Raw genomic sequence first — 21,487 nt, forward strand, 5'->3', positions numbered from 1 at the left:
ATCACGCCTTTTCTCATAATCTTGTCAACTGGATTATTCCGGCGACCCCCCGTGTTTGATAAGCACCGAGCTGACCAGCGGTCAATATGAGGACCAGCAACAGAGGCCGAAAGGATAGCAGCTGTGGTTTGTGATTAACGGAGGTAGGGTATCTTCGAGAGCTAATATCTGCCTTAGCTGTGGAAATAATCTTAACATTTTGGAAGTTAAATGAATGTTGTTTTGTGGATTTGGATGTGGATAAATGTTTGTTGACGTAGCACCCTTTTGCAGAGTATTAAAATAATTGAAGGGGTCTATGGAACATAGGCCAAATTCCTATCTTTGAATAAAACAAAGATTTAAGTTTAGTTACCGATAAAATAACTATTTTAAAGAGACAAATTTTTAAGAATTCTCTTCGATTAAATTGTGTAATAGCGTTTTATTACAAATATTACATTTGTTAAGATTAACATTTATACTATAAAATGACGTTGTTTACGCATTTGAATGAGAATAAATGTTTGTTGAGTAGCACCCTTTTGCAGAATGATAAAGTAATTAAAGGGATTTCTAGGGAAACGACCAAACTCCACTCTTGAAATAAAACGAAGATTGAAGTTTAGTTACCGATAAAATAACTATTTTAAAGAGACAAATTTTTAAGAATTCTCTTCGATTAAATTGTGTAATAGCGTTTTATTACAAATATTACATTTGTTAAGATTAACATTTATACTATAAAATGACGTTGTTTACGCATTTGAATGAGAATAAATGTTTGTTGAGTAGCACCCTTTTGCAGAATGATAAAGTAATTAAAGGGATTTCTAGGGAAACGACCAAACTCCACTCTTGAAATAAAACGAAGATTGAAGTTTAGTTACCGATAAAATAACTATTTTAAAGAGACATAAATTTTCAAGAACTCTTTTGGATAAAATAATGCCATAGCGTTTAATTATGAACATTAGATTAGTTAAAATTAACATTTATACTATGAAATAAAAGAATATTGTTGTTTACGCTTCCATTGAAACCTAAGGAAAGATTGGGTGCCATTGCCTCGATAAGTATCCTTTATTTATTTACAGATAAGACAACAAAAAGAGAGAAAATAACACCCAGAGAACCGATGGGAATTGAACCTACTACCTCTGGCTTTTAAAGTGAAGTTTCTACTAACTACAGAGTCACGGAGGCCCCAAATGAATGAAAAAATAAATAAATAAAACACAAAGATTTCGTGAACAATACTTCGTTTACTATGTAAAAGGAAGTAAAATGCTAGCTTCGGTCTTTTTTCCAGAGGACCCTTCAATTGCATAATTGAATGCTTTTTTCCTCCAAAAGTTCATGAATTTGTAACGCTTCGTCACTACGTTTAAACGAACAAACTTACTTTAAACAGTTTTTAGGCTATTGATGAAAGGAAGGGAAAAGATAAAACAATGTTTCCACCCCAGGTAAATCTAAATAGACATTCTAAGATATAATAATCTATACACAAAACTTGATTTGGGCACATCTTTATGTATTAAAGCACATACAAAATTTCAAACTAAACGAATACTCGAATACTTTAAACACTTAAAATGAATTGTTTTTACATTTATTATAAACTAATTAATATAAATCGGTAGAAAACATCTATTAAATGTATTTTACTGATTATATTTTTTCTAATTTTTAAGTCGGCAATAGAACTTTTTGACAAGATCTTTAAATTTACATTTAAACTATCTTTCTAAGCGAAGTAAAGGATTGGTATATTTGTTGAAAACACACAACTGTCGGGTCTAGGTAGAGGAGAGGCATTTAATTTTTTCCGTGGCATTCTTTTCTTTACAGCAGGTGACTCTCTTTTTTTTTTGGAACTTAAAATATAGCACAATTTGTTCATGCATCAGGGTTTGCTTTTCTGGCAATACCTTCTCTCTATCCCCCTTTAAGCGTTAATCAGAAGAATTGCGTTGTCCTAACAAGCAGTAACCCTCTATCAGTAATTGAATACAGCTGAGTTTATATCACTGAGATGTACACAAATAATTCAGGGTGACTTTTTGTGTTTTAAACCGTTGAAGGTCATACTTGATTTAAACAAGCAAAACTTCGTGTTGATTACGCAGTATACATTTCTAAATTCATTTCGGTATTGGCACGTCAAAAAATATTTAACGTTTGAACATATTTTTATGTAATATCCATATTTTGTTACACTGTAGATTTCTTGCGAAACCTATACCTTCCTTTTTATAAAAAGTGTATCGCTCCTATTATATTTAGCTCCGATACAGGGACAGATCCAGAGATTTTGGTAAGGGGGGTCAAGTTTCAATGGCCAAGGACCTGAACATAAAAAAAAAATATATCAGTTAAGCAAAGGTGCCTATCCCCCCAAGGGGAATGGCGCACCACCTCATATGCTATGGAGCTCCCCCCCCTTAAATAAGATTAAAACTCTTTACAATTCCCCCCCCTCCCCTTTATTTTCAATGGCGCTACCTGCGTCATGTATCATATTCCCTCCAATATTTATCAAAAGTCATATTTCTTAGCTGCACACGTTACCGAAGGTTTTGAATATACTGTTCTTTTGAAAATGAACAAAAATCTCAAAATAGCAATAGCCCAGTAAACAAACTCAGTCAATCCTTTGTGTTATGAAATGCTGAGAAGAAATATTTTACAGAAACCAGAAAAAAAGGGGGTTAACTGTGGCTTCATGTACTATTTTTCCTAATCGAAAAGATTTAAGTTTAATAATTATTGTAAAAAAATTCATGCCGCAGGGGGGGGGAGGGTCAGCTGACCCTTTGATCCTCCCCTGAATCCGCCTTTGCTCTGATATCTTGTGCTCCAATGGGCGAAGAATAAGAAGATTCCATGTGTTAAAAAAAGGGTGTAGGTGGCCTATTTCCTTGGTACATTGTGATGGTTATTGGCACTTGCGTATTCGGAATTTTCTCCCGGGGAAGAGTTTGACAACTTAGGATGAGTATTATGGAAGAAAAATAAAGGATTCCAGGAATTGATCTCCAACCATCCTCACTGCCCGCCTGGTTATTGGCTTGCCAATGTAAGAATCCCTCCTCCTTTTCTCCAGGAGGAAATCAACTACAGTAGGGGCCGCTTAATATGATCACTTTGGTACAAACACAGTTTGATAACAATAAGCGATTGATAACAATAACCGAAAAGAATCCAGGACACACAAAATGATAATTTTTCAATCAAGAAGCATTTATTTTTACAGCATCAAATGAAAATTACAATAATTCAACTAAATGCAGATATAAATTGCTGAATTAGCAGAATCTAATAGCTTTTTTTATTCCATCGACTTAACCGCAGGGCTGTGGAGTCGGAGTCGGAGTCGGAATCGAAGAGTCGGAGTCGGACTGATTTTGAGGTTAAGGAGTCGGAGTCGGAGTTGTTAGAAAACATGCCGACTCCGACTCCGGGCTTCTTTTTTTCTTTTCCTTTCGCTGACTCTCCTTGCATTTTTTAAAAACTGACTTCCAATTGGTTCGATTACATGCATGAAAAGATACTAATGAGAAAATAACTGCCATTATGGCAATCAGCTAGCTTGAGTGCTTACAGAACTTTCTGTAGCCGTCCCCTAGTTTGCTTGCTTTTTAACTTAACTAATAGCAACTGTCAGCAAACGGTTTTGTTGCCTAACATTTTCAAGTAATCACTTACAAATAAAAATAGAAACATAGTGTTTGTTCGATCTCAGTTGTAAAATAGTAAAAGAAACGTAACAAATTAGTAAGTAGAGGCCTGTAGCTAATGTTGAAACGTTTAAGGGTGAACGGCAAATTCAAAAAAGTTCTGGCGCGAAAGCACGAATCCAAAAGATCCGACGAAATAATCTAATGGTTTTTTCTTTATTAAGACTATTTATAAGCTTGATTCTCACTAAAAAGTATGGAACAAAATAAGTGTAAATGATTTCTTGATTACAACACTCAATAATTGCAGTTAATCTTAAAATCTTCATATTAAGGTTAACTCTAAAGCAGCAAATAAAATTTAAATTAAAAATTTTGCGAATGAGAAACATAGGTATAGTAAAAGCTATTCGTACAAATTTGTATACCGCCGCATTTTGCGTAAAATTAGCTCCTGATGTATATGCGCCCTATTTTCGTTGCAATTTTATTGATGAAATATAATTTAAAATATATTCGCGAAAATTTTCAGAATTAAAGTATTTATATTTTTTTATAAACTCTGAAATTAGCTTTGGTTACCATCAACCAGATGGGTGTCACCCGGGGCAAACCACCCCCTCTCAAGAACTTGAATTTAGAAAAAAAGGTTTTTGTTTTCCCTTCAAAAATTAAAAGCACACGATTTGATCAATGTCTATTTGTTAAACATTAAAGGGGAGCAAATTACAGATAATCCTTTTCAAATTTTTTAAAAGGGATTTTTAAGTCATCTCACTTTTTAACTCGTAACTATTGGAAAATTTGATTTTTAAATTGAATTTCTGACGTTGTATGCGTCTTGGGTTTACAATAAAAAACAAAATGCGAAATTTTCATAAAAAGGAATTAATACTTCAATCTCTGTTTAGAGGATTTCCCCCTTCCCCTGAAGGGAGAGAGGGAGTTGAAAAAATACAATTTAAAAAAAATCCGGAGTCGGAGTCGGAGTTGGAGTCGGAGTCGGGCGTTTCAAAATCCAGGAGTCGGAGTCGGGGTCGGAGTCGGCCATTTTCCTTCCGACTCCGCAGCCCTGCTTAACCGTCCGTCCGATGCTACAGTCTTTTTTTCCCTTTTAAGAGTAAAATCTGATTTTTGCCGCATCAACTAACTCTTTACTCGCGCATCCCCCTCCCTGACATTCGTAAATCATAATTTCAAAGCAGATTCAACTTCACCAGTTTCTCCAGCACGGTTTCGCTTATTGTTTAAATTTTCATTTTGTTTTCAATCTCACACCAATTTCTTAGTAACTTACTAAATAATGGCTGAGAAATGTTTACTTATTCTACAGAATCTTTGTTTCATCACGGTCAAATTGTCAATTTTTTTCTTGGCAGTTAAATTATTGCGCTTTTTCTTCATGGCTAAAATGTTTGATCGTTTGAAAGTGAAGTTTTTAGTGCAACTGAGCAGGAAAAAAGAATATCTGCTTTACCGATAAGAAGGGAACTTGTTTTTCTGGAAGCTACTGTCAGAGTTTGCCTTTGTATTTCTTTTGATTGGTAAACAAAAAAGGGAAAAAATCGAAAATTTATGAAAAAGTGATAACAATAAACGAAGGCACTGATTACAATATCCAACTTTTTCAACACGGGTTAATATACAAATGTTCCGGGACTTGGTGATTCTGATAACATTAAGCGAATGATAACATTAACCGTGATCACATTAAGCGGCGCCTACTGCATCTTAAAGTCAGACGTCTTGTTATGTGAGCCATACTACCCATTTATACATCAGTACCTCAAACAAAACCCCCAAAAAAAGACTTACCTTCCAAACATTTGCTGCTGGAGGCTCGCTGTCCTTCAGTTGAGCAGGAATAGGACCAAACTTTTTCCCTCTGCACAAATTCACTCGGGACCACAGAACGTATTCCAAAGGTTGTGAGCCGGGGCGCAGTTCCAGTTCCTCCGGAAGAGGGGCTTCCAAAGGATGGCCGGTGGTCATGTCCTCCTCCTCCAAGAGGACAGAGTACTCGTCTCCAGATTCTTCGGAAGTGAAGAAGTAAGAGCCGTCCAAGCTCAGGGCTGCCGCAGTTTCGCCATCGTCTTCGTCACCACCTACATGAAGAAGAGATGTCGACATGAAACTTTCAAATGGAACACCGATTTAGTTCACTGCCATCGTGCATTAATACAGGGTGCAAGGGCACCCATATAGGGGGCAAGGGGGGGGGGGGCTCGAGCAATCCCTTTGAAACTGGAATTTTCTTGCTTTTAGTTCTTTTTTCTTTGCAAAAATGTGAAAACATTTCTTCTCCAGCCATTAATGAATAAGTTATTAAAAATGTCAAATTTTAATGATTCTAATATGCCTTGAAATTGGTTTCCACGTGGAAAATATCCAGCCAAACCACGGGGAAAATATTTGAGCCCCCCCCTTTCAACTTTGCATATGGGCGCCTATGACAGAGTGGTTCATAAAGAATAGAGGAGTTTCATAAGTCTATCAATTTCAGAATATTGGACCCAAGGTCCCCCCCCCCTAAGAGCAAGGGCGCATCCCTCCCCCAAGAATAGCAAAGATCCCCCAAAAAGCAAGAGCCCCCCAATGAGAAAAATGCCCCTCAAAACACCCCTTCCCCCTAAAAATTTGGGGCATGAATCTGCACCATGACTCCTTCCCCCTAGGTGGGAACCTCTGATTGGACCTACAGATCTCTGGAGGAGCTTGAATGAAAATGCGAATTGTAAGATTTCAATAAGCTAAGGTGTCTGTGTCTGTTATTGTATGTGACCACATTGTTATTTATGATTCAGTTAGTCCAAATGGCGATCAAGAGAGAGGTTATCTAACATTTAATGATTAAATCCCCCCCCCCTCCAGGTCACCAGACCGAACACCATGTGATATTTTTCTTTGTGGTATTGGGGGCATATGCAAGGATAATGTGCTTATACCCCTTTCCTACTCATTGCTGCAGAATCGTATTACTGCAGAAATTGCTTCATGTGATTGCGTACATAATACAACGTTTATGCTCAACTCCTATGAGCTCTCATACAAATGAAGTACTTATGTAGACTACAGACAAAATCTTTTATTGAGTTTCGAAAATGCAAATGAATTTACCAATACCGCAGGAAAAATCGTCCAAAAATATCCATGATTAAATTGCCTGAGTACTCGGAACTGCTAACATATTTTCACCCTCATTTAAAATGTGCCCTGAGATCAGGACTTAATTTCAAACGAAAGAAGAGTAGGACCTTTACTAATTTATTTATATACTCAAATATTCTGAATTCCATGTCTCTTTTAATTCTCATGAAATTATTCATGAGCAGGAATTAAACTTCCATAAGCTCCCATGTAAAATTAAGCTCTTATGTTAACTGAGGCAAAATATTTTAGTGAACTTTGAAACTACAACTGGATTTACAAATGAAGAGGAAGAAACCAAAAGTATCCATAACCAATATGCCTGAGCACTTAGAACTACTGATATCTTTTTACTCTCTCTGAAAGTTGCAATATGACAGGGGTGCCCACCTAGGGGGGGGGGGTCATAGCGCAGACTGCGCCATTGAAATTTTTAGGGGGAGAGGTGTTTTGAGCATTATGTTTCACTTTTTGGGGGGGGCTCATGCTTTTGGGGGGTCTTCGCGATATTCATGGGGGTGCGCCCTTGCTCTTGGGGGGGGGCACTTCTGAGCAGTGAATATCACAAGTCCCACAGCCCTTCAGATTTTGTTTACTGACATTGGTAGCCCCTAAATTCTATCTAACCAGTAAAAAATCTTATCAAATTGAAAAAAAAAACACATGAGATGAGCTCTGGTGCAAATCAAGCCCTGCCCATGACTCATCCTGAGCAAAATCGTCTGCCGGCCGCATTGGAGGTGGCAGCAAAGGATACTCACCAAAAAGGAAGGATCTTCCAAGGCACTTCTTTCCTGCTGCGGATCTACTATCTGTGTGTTTGTCGCCTGGAGCAAGATGAGGAGATGGCAAAAGGCTGATTCAAGACAAACACGAGCTCGGTCACGAGTTTGGTTGACACATTCGATGTTCGTTCCAAAACGCCTTCCGGGGCGTCGCTTCACATCCTTTCCTTCGCAACCTTTGAGACGGACACGCTTCGTCCCTTTCCTACCCCTCCACCGACCGCAGACGATTATCATGCTTTTGTGTTTTAAGCTCTAATCAGTAAACGAGCTTCCTTTAGAACCCTCAATCGGCTAAAGTCAATTAATTGCGCGTTTGCTGTGTCAGTTCGACTTAAATGTTGTAACAATTCAAAGGCTGTATGGATGACTCAGTAGATCCCGAAGGCTCAGATTTGGGAGGGGCTATAATCTGCATAAATTGGCATTTTGGAAATGGTGGAATTTTGTCTTAAACTGTGAACTAATTTTAATTAGGTTAGAATATTAACAATAACATAGTAGCATTGCTTCACGCAAACGATCGTTAACAAACAAAAGGTTTAAATTATTTTCGACTCTTTTTTTTTTTTTTCACAACCAAAGAATATTATTTACTTGGTTTAGAAGGAAACTTCACAATGTTCATGCAGATAACACGTAACTTTAAGTCTGTAGAATCTGCGACTTAAAAATCGCGCATTTTTTATATGAATTAAATTAATCGACTTCTCAGATGAAAGAGTTTAAAAAAAAAAAAAATAATAACGAAAGCTTTTACTTTTTTTGACAGAGAGAATAAGTCCTTTTGACCAGAAGATTACACACCTTGACGTTACTATTTACAATTTTAATTTAACTTTAAAGCATAGAAAAAGTTTCAATGATAATTCACAATTTGCTACTTTAGTATCTTGGCCAGTACATGCATAAAGCAAAAGAGCACTTTGTATATTTCCAATGTCCATCCTCTCAGCTGCGGATGCAGAGGGCGGTCAAAAGAGTCATCACCCCCCCCCCCCTCCAAAGACCAAAGTTAGCCTAAAGTTTTTTTTTTTTTTGTTTTTTGACTTTTATTTTTGAAAAATTCAAACCTTCATTTATACCCAAAAATGACACTTATGTTCCCCCACTTCTTCTGGAATTGACCCCCGCCACAATCAGAAACTGAATCCACCCTCGCATCCACCATATTTAAAAGTTAAGAAAAAACTGCAAATTTTAGGAAGTCCAGAAATTAAATATTTCACATACTACAATGGGGTTGTTTCCTTCATTCAAAAGTACTACTTTTAGTCACAGAGATTGATAGAATAAGCAAAAACAAAAACATGGTCCCAGAAAATACTTTAATTTTCCCAACAGTTATTTTTTAATTAATTCTTTAAAAATGTCCGATTTTTCAAACAAGGCGTAGTCTTTATGACGTCACAAATGTGCACTTCGGCGCATATTTCTACCGCGTTTGCACGTTATGATAATCAAGAAGCGAATTAAACATTCGTTCGACGTTTGCAATCAACCATATCGTTGCCAGTATACGTGAGTAAAGATGCGAATTAAATATTGATTGGCAACAGTGAATGGCAGTTCATCATTTGTGATGTCATTGGCAGAAGCGTAAACGATGTAAGTGCACCGATTAAAGTAATTTTTGAAAAACATTAAACTTAGTCATATTCTTTAAAAAAATGGTCAGATTCTATGTTTTTAAACATGCTCTTTCAGAAAAAAATACTTTTAAAATTTTGGAAACGACCCCATCAAAATGCCTACAAGCTAATTGAAACATATTTGTACCCTAGTGTAATTCTCTTCTTCTGGTCGAGGGTCTGTGCGCCAATCCCATCCCCAAAACTGAAAAGGAATACCGAAACATAGCTGGCGGAAATCGAGACACGCTTTCCAGAACGTTTCGGGCACGATCGAATAGACCGCCCGCGAGGAACTACGACAGTTCGTGACTCCTCAAAAGTCCCGCTGTTTACTGAGATCAAAAGCCCCGCCGCCGATGCGACACACACAGGTGTGCGAGGAAGGGAGATGGACCACTCCTTCCCTATCTGTGCGACACCTCGAAATGGGTTTATATCTTTTTCCTTTAATTTTACCAACATAAAGAGAGAGAAAGCCGCAGACCGCTTGTCGCCTCCGCCAGAGTTTCTTTCTCTTTAATCCCCCCCCCCTCCTTTTCTTTCTTCACCCTTCTATGTTTATTAGAGTTGATTCATGCTTTGTGATGACTTTCGATAACATGTTTTGAAAAGTGGAATATCTTTATCGAAACAATTGTTGAGTGAAGGATGTTTTCGCCACGTGCCACAGCTGAGGTTTCTTTCCCCCCTCCCTTCTTTTCCCTTTAACCCATTATTTACCGACGTACTTTAAACTACCATCAGATTCAAAATTGAATAATACCCTAACTTAATACACAGGGTATTCAGTTAGGGTATATTTCAATTTTGAATCTGATGGCAGTTTAAGTTTGTAGTATTAAGTTAGGGTACCTTAAGTTCGGGTATCTAAGTTAGGGTACCTTAAGCTTGGGTATCTAAGTTAGGGTACCTTAAGTTTGGGTATCTAAGTTAGGGTACCTTAAGCTTGGGTATCTAAGTTAGGGTACCTTAAGTTTGGGTATCTAAGTTAGGGTACCTTAAGTTTGAGTATCTAAGTTAGGGTACCTTAATTCAAATTAGCGGGCGGAAATTCTCAATTTACAGAATGAAACTCCAAATTTCCCCGAAACAATTGTTGAGTGAAGGATGTTTTCGCCACGTGCCACCAGCTGAGGTTTCTTTCCCTATATCTTCCTTCCCCTTTAACCCTTTATCCACCGACGTACTTTAAACTACCATCAGATTCAAAATTGAATAATACCCTAACTTAATACACAGGCTAATAAGTTAGGGTATTTTTCAATTTTGAATCTGATGGTAGTTTAAGTTAGTAGTATTAAGTTAGCGTACCTTAAGTTTGGGTATCTAAGTTAATGTACCTTAAGTTTGAGTATCTAAGTTAGGGTACCTTAATTTAAATTGGCGTGCGGAAACTCTCAATTTGCAGAATGGAACTCCAAATTTCCCCGAATGATGATAATTTTGCAGAATTGTCAGACAAAATTTGCCAAATAAGGAAATTTTCAAATAAGGAAATTTTTCACAGTGACCTCCCGTGACCTATCTCCCTTAAAAATACAATACGAGGTTTTTATGAAACCGATACCTGCTCATCATCTGTGCTCGAATTTATTTCTGTTCCACCTGGAGAATTGAGAAGGAATAGAAACCTCAATTTCTGTACCAACCTTTTTCAACTTTTTAAAGTTCAAATATTTTTTTGAACTTCGTGTGCGACGGTACTTAAAAGAACTATTTCATTTAATCGTCATTAACTGAAAGAATAGTTTGGAAAAGGTAATACAGTAAAGCACCGTTTATACGTTTTTGAAGGTGCTGTATAAAGCAGCGTATAAATGAAAAAAACGTATAATAGGTATTCGTGAATGAATATGTATTAGATTTTGCAGAGACCAATTTAAAAAACGTACAATTGATAAAAACGTATAAAAGAGAAACGTATAAACGGTGCTCCACTGTAATTACAATTTTTCTTGCATACATATCCTTTAATTTGACTTTACGTAGTAGTAAAAAAAATACTTGTAAGATTTTCTATGAAACAGATAATATGGTAAATAAAGGGTAAAGTCAAGCACATGGAAACTTGATTTTAACATGAATAATTTCTTCCACTGCTTTTCATCTTCACATGCAATTTTAAGCTTTAGTAATTGGAATTTCATGTTACACTTCGATGTTCAGCTTTTTTCATTTCATATTCTTCGCTTATGTTGCAAGAACCTTAAAGCTCATTTACTATTAACCCTAAGAGCTTTTCAGTTCATTTTTAAAGATTTTGTCTTAGGTTTCGAGAAAAGTCAAACTATCGCTTATTTTTTCACTTTTATTTATTTATTTATTTTTTTGAGCAATCACATTGCTTATTGCCCACTTGACTGTCCTTGGCGTTACGCTGATTTTATTTTGCCCCCGCCTTTCTCTGCAGCACTACCGTCGACCGGTTCCTCCCGATGCTGCTCCTCTAGCGAAAACCGTCTCCAGGTTGCATCCATGTCCTACACACACACGCAGGCAAACACACACCTACACACACACGCACACCTACACACATACCCACACAAACACACACGCCTACATATACACACATACACACACCCACACACTCATGCCTGTACACAGACACAAATACACCACGTCTACACACACATAAACACACACGCCGACATACACACACTCGTGATTGCGAAAACATAATTTGAATCCAAAATGTCAAAATTCAAATTATTATTACAATTATTATTATTATTTTTTTTTTTTTTTTTTTTTTTTTTGTCACAACGAAAGTGAGAGTGTTTTCATCAAATACAGGGTGCGGCATATCGACTTCCCGTATTTGGAGAGGTCACAGTGTGAGTTGTGGTGGAGATCCGGTGGTGGAAGTGGTGTCGATGGATAGCAGTAATGCGCCATCTTCATAGCTATAATAGCGAATATCACTGATCGAATAACGCTCTGACGTCAATAATAATGAAACTCGTGCCATAGTATGCATGACGGCATTATTTCATTGTTGAAGCACCAAAAATTCAGTAAGTTCATTTTTATTTTGATAATATATTTTGGCAATGCAATAAAATAATTAATATATTTTGGACCTGCAGAAAAAGGCTTTATTTTGACAAGGCTAAAAGGGATCCGGTTACTTAACTGTTTTACCGGTATGACTGTGTCATTTCAGGAAAATGAAGAAACGAAAGAATGGTCAACAATGAACTCTACCTACTGGAGTTAAGGGTTCATCCACTGGAGTTAGGGTTAAAATTTCAACTATCAAAATATCACCAAACAGGCAATGTCTTCGTTCAAATGTAGAAGCAATTTTCACCCGTCATGCCTTGACGGGAGATTTTCTAGTTGTGAAATAGTCGCCAACAAGTTGATTTAAAATATTATAATATAAAGCTAACCGTACAGGAAACGGTGTTTAAAACGTGTTAGATCTAGCTGAGCCCCATCAGCTAGATCTAACACGTGACATTTTTAGCTGCAATCATCGATCGCAAGTGCTGCCATTCGATGAGTTGCAATGTGGACTTTTTTACTTCCTTTTACAAAAAAGGAAGTATTGTATTCGCGAAAAAAATTTCACCCAAAAATCGGCCTTAATTTCCATTTTGCTCACCCCCAAATGAATGTTGAGTTTCTTTTTCAACCCGACCACACGTGGATATGTGCCTAGGAAAGTACAGACACCCGAAATATCCATTTTGACGATTCCCGAGTTAATTACGACGAGTTTTCTCGTGACGTCTGTATGTATGCGCGTATATGCGTATGTGTGTATGTATGTCGCATAACTCAAGAACGGAATGTCCTAGAAAGTTGAAAATTGCTACGTAGACTCCTAGTGGGGTCTTAGTTGTGCACCTTCCTTTTTGTTTGCATTCGTATGCTCCAAAGGGGGTTTTTTGCCCCCTTTTGGGGGGAAATTATTGTCAATTTCGATGCAAACTCAAGTGGAGTTATAATTTGGCGGACACTTGGCGATATATCGCCAGTCTTTTGGTCGCCAAGTTTTGTGGCCAACTTGGCGAAAAATTTGTCGATTTTTTTTTTTTTTTAAACCTGGTTTCAATTTGGCCACCGTGTGTGATATCTAGAGAGTAAACTATTGAATCATATTAAAACTACCAATAATGAGAAAATGACATTAAATTGGAGTAAAAGGAAGTCATGTGATGCACACATCAGCTCGTTTAGCTTCCACGTACAGGTTTTATGTATATACAGTAGAACCTCCCTTAAGGGACACCTCCGAATAAGGGACACCTCTATTTAAGGGACATTTTTTCTGGTCCCAGTCCCTTTGAATAGGGACCTACATGTATTTGCCTCTAATTAAGGGACACAGGGGCGTAGCTAAGGGGGGGGTTTTGGGGACAAAACCCCCCCCCGAAAAGTTAGTCTCAAAAAAAAAAAAAGAGAAGAAGAAGAGAGAAGAGAAAGAAAAAAAAAGGAAGAAAAGGAAAAAATTCCAAGCGATTATACATGCATATATATATATATATATATATATATATATATATATATATATATATATATATATATATACATATATACATATATACATATATATATATATATATATATATATATATATATATATATATATATATATATATATAAAAGAAGTAACCCCCCCCGAAAGTCGGGTCTAGCTACGCCACTGAAGGGACACTCTATTTAAGGGACAGTCACAGAGAAAAAAACATGTACACGTGCATAAGAAAGAGTTAATTTACCGGAATTCAAGTTTCACTTTTCCTCTAAAAATTAATTGAGGAGAGTTTAACATAAACATATGTTAAAGAAACAAGTATATATTGTAAAAGTCTTGCTAAAAGTTACATGCACGATTTACCCATCAAGATATTTATTGAAGTAGGCTCAGGGCCAATGGAGAGGGCACAAACTGGCTAGCTTTTTATATAATAATTGAAATGTGAACAATTCACAATGTCTTGCATTGTAAATTACGTAACATGAAGCAAATTCATGCATTGAATTACTTCAAAATAATTGCTTTATGCTGCAAAATTTTGGACTTATCAAATTTTTGATTCAATTATAATTTAAAAATTAATAAAAACTTTAAAAAAAATTTAAGTGTGAATTTTATTTAGTTATGTATGAAAAATGTGTAGTATTTAATATCTTCGTCAATAGTCTAAGTTGATAAAAAAAAAAAATATATTGAGTTAATACATTGCATGCATAAACTACCTCAGAATAAGGGACACCTCTATTTAAGGGACATAATGTCTGGTCCCATTAGTGTCCCTTATTGAGAGGTTCTACTGTAGTATAGATTAACCTTTTTTTTTTCTTTTTGTCAATGACTAAACAGGTTGTCTCACCTACCAACGAGAGTGCAAATATAATAAAAGCTAATAAAAATAATAAAAGCATTATAATAAGCTTCCTGTCCAGAAGAATATCGAAGCTTTCGCAGCTATCACCCAAACAGTTTGGATACCACAAGCTAAGCTAATATCAGAAATCGAAGAAAACAACCAAGAGTTTAATGTCCATACTATATTGGCTTAAACAGATTCGATTTCAATAAAAACGTTGTAACTTAGTAGTAATCTCAGCGCAAAGAATTGAAGTCATTTTCTTCGGGCATTTCGCTGTCGATACCCATTCCGTTTCTGAGTGGTTTTTAAGCGTCCACCAAAAGAAGAGATTAAACAAACACGACATGATAATTGAAGCTGTTACACGCGGCCATCTGCTTTGTGTTTGCTTTCCTCCTCGAAGTATCGCGAAGCTTCTTTGTTTGACGACAGGTTTTGGTTTTTTTTAAAGCAACATTCTGCTGATAGCACTTCGAGGAGGTTTGGTTTCCCGCATCAGTTTGGTTTAAATTTAAAGCTTTGTTTTGATGAAATCTTTATACTGTTTGTTCGAACTTTCAAGCACACGTTTGTTGATTTGGTCATATTTAAACGAATGAAGGTGAAATAAGATAATTTTTTTTTAATGCAAAAATACAGGGTGTCCGAAAAGTCCTTGACACATTAAAAAAATTCATAGAAAACCAACAAATTGTTGTATGAATTTGCGGTTTGTCCCATGATACTTCACAGGTTCAAGAGTTGTTATGACATCGAAAAAAAAAAAAAAAATTAAAAGGGGGAAAAAAAGAAGAATAAAAAAGGCATTTCGCAGCCATGGTATCAGTATATGCTATGCTTGTAATTCTTCGTTTAGTAATTTTCATTCCTTTTTGCGTTTTCCCATGTCAACAAAAACGATTTGATTTGTTGACATGGGAAAACGCAAAAAGGAATGAAAATTACTAAACGAAGAATTACAAGCATGCGTTTTCCCATGTCAACAAAAACGATTTAATTTGTTGACATGGGAAAACGTAAAAAGGAATGAAAATTACTAAACGAAGAATTACAAGCATGCGTTTTCCCATATCAACAAAAACGATTTAATTTGTTGACATGGGAAAACGCAAAAAGGAATGAAAATTACTAAACGAAGAATTACAAGCATAGCATATACTGACACCTTGGCTGCGAAATGCCTTTTTTATTCTTCTTTTTTTCCCTCTTTTCATTTTTTTCCCCCGATGTCATAAAAACTCTTGAACCTGTGAAGTATTATGGTGCAAACAGCAAATTCATACGACAATTTGCTGGTTTTCTATGAATTTTTTAAATGTGTCAAGGACTTTTCGGACACCCTGCATATCTGATTCATTACATTTCTTTTTCAAGCAACATTCTGCTGATAGTACATCGAGGAGATTCGGTTTCCCGCAACAGTTTGGTTTAAATTCAAGCTTTGTTTCGATGAAATCTTTATTTTCGAGCTTTCAAGCACACGTTCGTTGATTTGGTCCAATTTAAACGAATAAAGGTAAAATAAAAGATTTTTTTTTTTAATACAAAAATATATCTGATTCATTAAATTTCTTTTTCAAGCAACATTCTGCTGATAGCACATTGAGGAGATTTGGGTTCCTGCAACAGTTTGGTTTAAATTTAAAGCTTTGTTTCGATGAAATCTTTATTTTCGAACTTTCAAGCACACGTTCATTGATTTGGTCATATTTAGACAAATAAAGGCCAAATATAAGTTTTTTTTTTTTTGATTCAAAAATATATCTGATTCATTAAATTTGTTTTTCAAGCAACATTCTGCTGATAGCACGTTGAGAAGATTTGGGTTCCTGCAACAGTTTGGTTTAAATTTAAAGCTTTGTTTCGATGAAATCTTTATTTTCGAGCTTTCAAGCACACGTTCGTTGATTTTGTTTTTCCATAGTGTCAGAAAAATAAAGGTGAAATATCTGCAAAAAAAATTTTTTTTTTTGATTGATTTTTTCTTCTTTTTTGTGATTTATTTAGAGTTCTTTTACAAACAACATTCTGCTGATAGGATGATTTGTCTCCCGCAGTTTTGAGCCTTGTTTTTGATGAATTCTTTTATTTTAGATACGTTTTTTTTATTTGTCATATTTTGACGAACTAAGATGAAATTCATGAAAAAAATATTTTTGATTGAGAAAAAAAAAACTTTTTTTTCCTTTTTCCTTTAAAAGCAACATTCTGCTGATAGCACATAGAGGAGAATTGGTTTTCCGCAACTCTTTGGCGTAAGTTCAAGCTTTCTTTTGATAAACTTTTAATTTTCAAGTTTTTGGCATTAGTTATATTTAAACAAAGGTGAAAAAAACTAAAATGATTTAAAAATAGATTTAATTTATTAATTAATTTTTTTAAAGCAACACTCAACTGATAGCACATTGCAGCAGAATAGGTTACCCACAACGCTTTGGTATAAATATTTTGTTGAACTATCTATTTTCCGACTTTTAGCACATGTTTGCTTATGTTAGACATATTTTAAGTAACAAAGCTGAAATATGTGAAAAAAACATTTGTTAAAAAAACATTTTCAACGAGAAAAGAGCTATACAAATGCTAAATCAAGCGTCGTTTAATATTTTCTACAAAAGGTGTTTGTAAGTTAAATCAAGTAAAAATCTTAAATATTTTATTTTTTTAAAATCTACTCCTGATTATTAATTCCGGCATTATTTATTTACTGGAACTATTTTGATGTGGAGCTTTTTACAAATTTTTAGTCTTTATTACGTAACAAAATTCACAAAAGCAATGAAAAAAATTAAAGTAGTTTTAGTGACATGTTGTGATAAAATTAAGTGCAATATTCATATCGGGAACATCATTGATGAACTTTTAACCTCATTAATATACGCAGTATATTTCGTTCCTTCTAAACTAAAAAAAAAAAAAAAAAAATCTTTTATTTGTTGCGGAGTTAGATTTCAAACCGCACTCCTAATAAAATTTTAAAGCTGAAAACATTCGAAAAAATTTTAATAAACCTCACATACATTTTGTATGGCAGTTAAACTTGAAAAAGTGTTTGTTCAGTATATTTCGTTAAAAAAAAATTTCGAAACCGGTATTTAGTAATTTAGTTTCAAAAATTTCAAAGATAAGAAAATGAGAAAAAGTTTGAAGTAACCTCAAATACAGACTGAATAGCAGTCAAACTTGAAGGAAGAGTTTGTAAAGTATTTAATTTTAAAGGATTGAAACATGTAATTCTTAGCAGTAGCGTAACTATGGGGTCTAGCGCCTCTGGCGAAGGAAAGAAATTGCGCCTCCCCCCTCAGGGTCGCCCACATGGGAAGTCACCAAAAGTCATTATGACCTCCAAAAAAAAAAAAAAATTTTTTTTCTTTTTGGAACATTTTGATTGATTGATTCGACAAAAAGGAGGCAGCATTGTAATGTTTTTTTCTTATTTTCTTTTTTAGAATTGTTTTCAATGATAACCAATGTTTCTTCTCAGTAGATGTTATGTATGTGTAATGTGTATATGTGTATATACTTGCTCTTATTCTTGGAAGTTTTTTTTTTAATTTTTAAAATTTTTTGAAGCATTTTTCAAATTTATTGATACAAAAAAATGTTTGAAATTTTTTTTTTTTAATCAGTCGAAATACCGCCCCCTGACATCTGCGGCCCTGGAGAGAGCCACTCCTACCAACCCCTAGTTACGCTACTTATTATCAGTTGACGTTATCTCATCATAAACGACCGTAATATTAAAATTCTAAAAATATATTTTGAATTTTAAATTTTTGAGAAATTTTTACTTATTATCATCGGAATCAACGGCATGTAATTATTGCTTCATATCTTTACACTTTCCCTTTTTTTCCCTATCTTACACAAGAGGAAGCAACAGCTGGTGCTTGCCATGACGCACCTTCCGTTTATTCTCCTGTCAATAGGGCAACGTTTCCATGTGATCTGTTCGTTCTTCTGAGGTTATGTTTAGTTGCATTTGACACGTGACATTTGCTTTAGCACATACTTGATAACAATTATAACAGAATGGATCGTATTTTTCAATAAACAGAACTGTGATTTATTAAAGGAAAACGGATATTATACTGCCGTTCTTCAAACCAAACTGACATTTATTTACTAGTGGTACCCACACGGCTTTGCCCCTGGTAGAAAGTTAAAAGGTCATTTGGTTCGCCTGTGCATTTACAAATAATGGATGATGAATATCTCGCCAACTTGCTATATTCATTTGCTCGCCCATGTTATGATAAATTGCTTGTCCACGTTGTGGTAATTTGCTCGTCAATGTTTTGGTGATTTACTCGTCTACGTTATGATAATTTTCTCGGCAAAATGTTCTTAAACTTGGAATAGGAAAAGAACAAAATCGAATTTTTGAGAAATCGCTTCGAAGTGCACACTCGCATGCCACAAATTAATTTTGTGCCAAACTTCAAGGAAATCGGCCGAACGGTATAGGCGCTATGCGTGTCACAGAGATCCAGACATAGAGACTTTCAGCTTTATTATTAGTACAGATTTTATACAATTGCTGATAATTCGCGAAATTGTGTGAAAGTCATAATGACAAACTAACTTATTTGAGCATTAACAGAAAGTGTACTTAAACAAATAGCATGATTTTATTTTATAAAGATCAGGTTTTAGAATTTTTCCATCGATGAAGCGCAAAAAGCAACAACGCCATGGACGCATCAATTAGTTTGCACCGATACGAGTTCAGGGGCAGATACAGAAAAATCTTTTGCAGGGCGCACGGGAAATTGTACCCCCCCCCCCCCAGGCGCCTTTAATGTTTCACAACAAAGTTTTAATGACTTTATTTTTAAATGTGCGTGATTTTATTTATTTATTTATTTAGATTTCCTTCAGGAAATGAATCTACTTCTAAGTATATGAATATTATGCACTAATATACTTTTAATGTGGACGGAAAACATCTTTAACGTTTCACTATTGTTTAAATACTAAACCCAATATAATGTCACCGAAATGCTACGCCGTGAACGGGGTTTTAATTAGGAACATTGCATTATGATTACAACACGATGGCAAGGTTATTAAATAAACCCATAACTTGAGTTTTTTTAATTAATTTATAAAGAAAATCATAACTTCATAACATATAAGTTTTACTGAAGGATTCAGAAACTATTTCTGTGCGAATTTCAAAACAATTGCTGATTTGTTCTTAAAGCCATGATACAGTTGAGATAACATATTGATACTACATGCCGTTTAAACTAAAAAGAAAGTTTATCCAAGAAACTACTATATGATTTCTTTCATTTTGCGTTTTTTAAAAGCTGAAAAAGAAATCTATTATTTCGAAAATAGGTTCTTGAATTAAAATGACTCTTTTAGGTGCGACTAAACATTAAAAAACAAAAAGAAGAAAATGTTAATTATTGATTTCATCCAAGAAGAATTAGTGGACGAATCGCAAAAATACGGTCCCTTGAATTTTAAACCAGTGAGTTAAATATATTCTGCAACTCTGAGCCTCTGACTCCAGTAATACTTCTTTAGCAAACAAAAATGCTTTTATTCAAAATATGCAGTGTGTGTTTTGTGTTATTTTTAATTAACTACGCAAAAAATGCAAAAGAAAGGTCAATTAAAAAGTAATAAATAAAATAGTGAAATTAATTCACCCTTTTGGGGGGCACGGGCCCCTGGGCCCCCACCCCTAAAATCCGCTACTGTTCGAGCTTGTCAAATTTGAAGCAGTCACTTCGATATGAATGGACGAAACAGGTGCATCAAAGCTGCCTTTTAACTACTAGACTACGGCAAGTAGGAATATCTCAACCAGTTCGTTTTCCAATTTACCTCGGCAAACGTGGTCGGACTCTACTCACCGACACGTTCTAGGTTTCGTTTTTGGGGGATGAAGGGTTAGATTCTTCTCTAACAAAAGGGTTGGGCGCTCTAGAATTTAACTCTTCGTTTACGTATTGCAGCAAATATTCTTATTTTAGGAACAAAAAGATATTTTGGTGTTAAAAAAATAGAAACAACGCTAGAAAACCACACAATTTTTGAAAATAGCGTTTCAGGGATTTCAAAAAATCATTTCATTTTATCGAAAGCCAAGTAGCCCCGTTACACGCATTTACAAATTTTCAGAAATTTTGAGCTTTTTTAACATTGCTTCTTATTTTTGTACTTTTGAATTTAGTTAAAAAATAAGACTTCTTTTTTCAAAATTTAAAAAATTTTTCTGCTGTGCTTATTAGTTTTTAAATACCTGTTATTATTCCTCGAAGATTCCTGAAATTTTTGCTTTTCCGTAAAGAAAAACAACTTTCACAGACAAGAAAATCCAATCATGAGAGGATATGTGATAAGAACAGGCGATAAATGTCGGGCTAGTTTCAATTTCCCACTAAATTTTTGCACCTGCCCTTTGGCAACAGAAAATAAAGCACCAAAACGATTCTGTTGAAAGAAAGGAACGCGTGCTGGCTTGTGCTTTTGCGGTGGCCAAGGCTATTTACTACGCCACCCCTGCTTAGCGGAGGGTTAAATGGGCTGTACACCCATTAGTAAAAAAGGCTGCATCCTGGAGAGCATTTTATGCAAATGTTAAAGCATAAAGAAACTTCATGCTGCATATCTCTATCGGAAAATTTCCAATCTGTCGTTTTTGCGTCTTCTTTTTTATACATATGCAAAGTTAATTTTTTTCAACTCCTAGAAAGCTAGAGTGGTGTTGAGATGTTTCAATACTGGCGTGCGTCGCTTAATAAATGCGTTTAACGTCCCATTTTTACTCGATGGAAAATTCGTGAATCTCATGCGGTTTTGTTTTTTTAACTTTTGTTTTTGATAATGGGGAGCTATGTGTCAATAAAAAAAAAACATTTCTTGCAGTCTCCGACTTTTTTTTTTTCAAAACAAACTTT

The 21,487-nt window shown here is 35.2% G+C and overlaps 1 protein-coding gene across 1 annotated transcript in view; it reads right to left on the bottom strand.

Annotated features, from left to right (window-relative positions):
* LOC129225057 (histone-lysine N-methyltransferase MECOM-like) overlaps positions 1 to 5,792 on the bottom strand; it is a 204,105-nt gene extending 198,313 nt beyond the window's left edge. Inside the window, exon 1 of the mRNA XM_054859603.1 lies at positions 5,478 to 5,792. Coding sequence (XP_054715578.1) covers positions 5,478 to 5,792 — 315 coding nt within the window. The remainder of the gene's footprint in view (positions 1 to 5,477) is intronic.
* Positions 5,793 to 21,487: the final 15,695 nt, after the last annotated feature.

The sequence above is a fragment of the Uloborus diversus genome, chromosome 6 (genome assembly GCF_026930045.1).
Source record: "Uloborus diversus isolate 005 chromosome 6, Udiv.v.3.1, whole genome shotgun sequence".
Taxonomy (NCBI): domain Eukaryota; kingdom Metazoa; phylum Arthropoda; class Arachnida; order Araneae; family Uloboridae; genus Uloborus; species Uloborus diversus.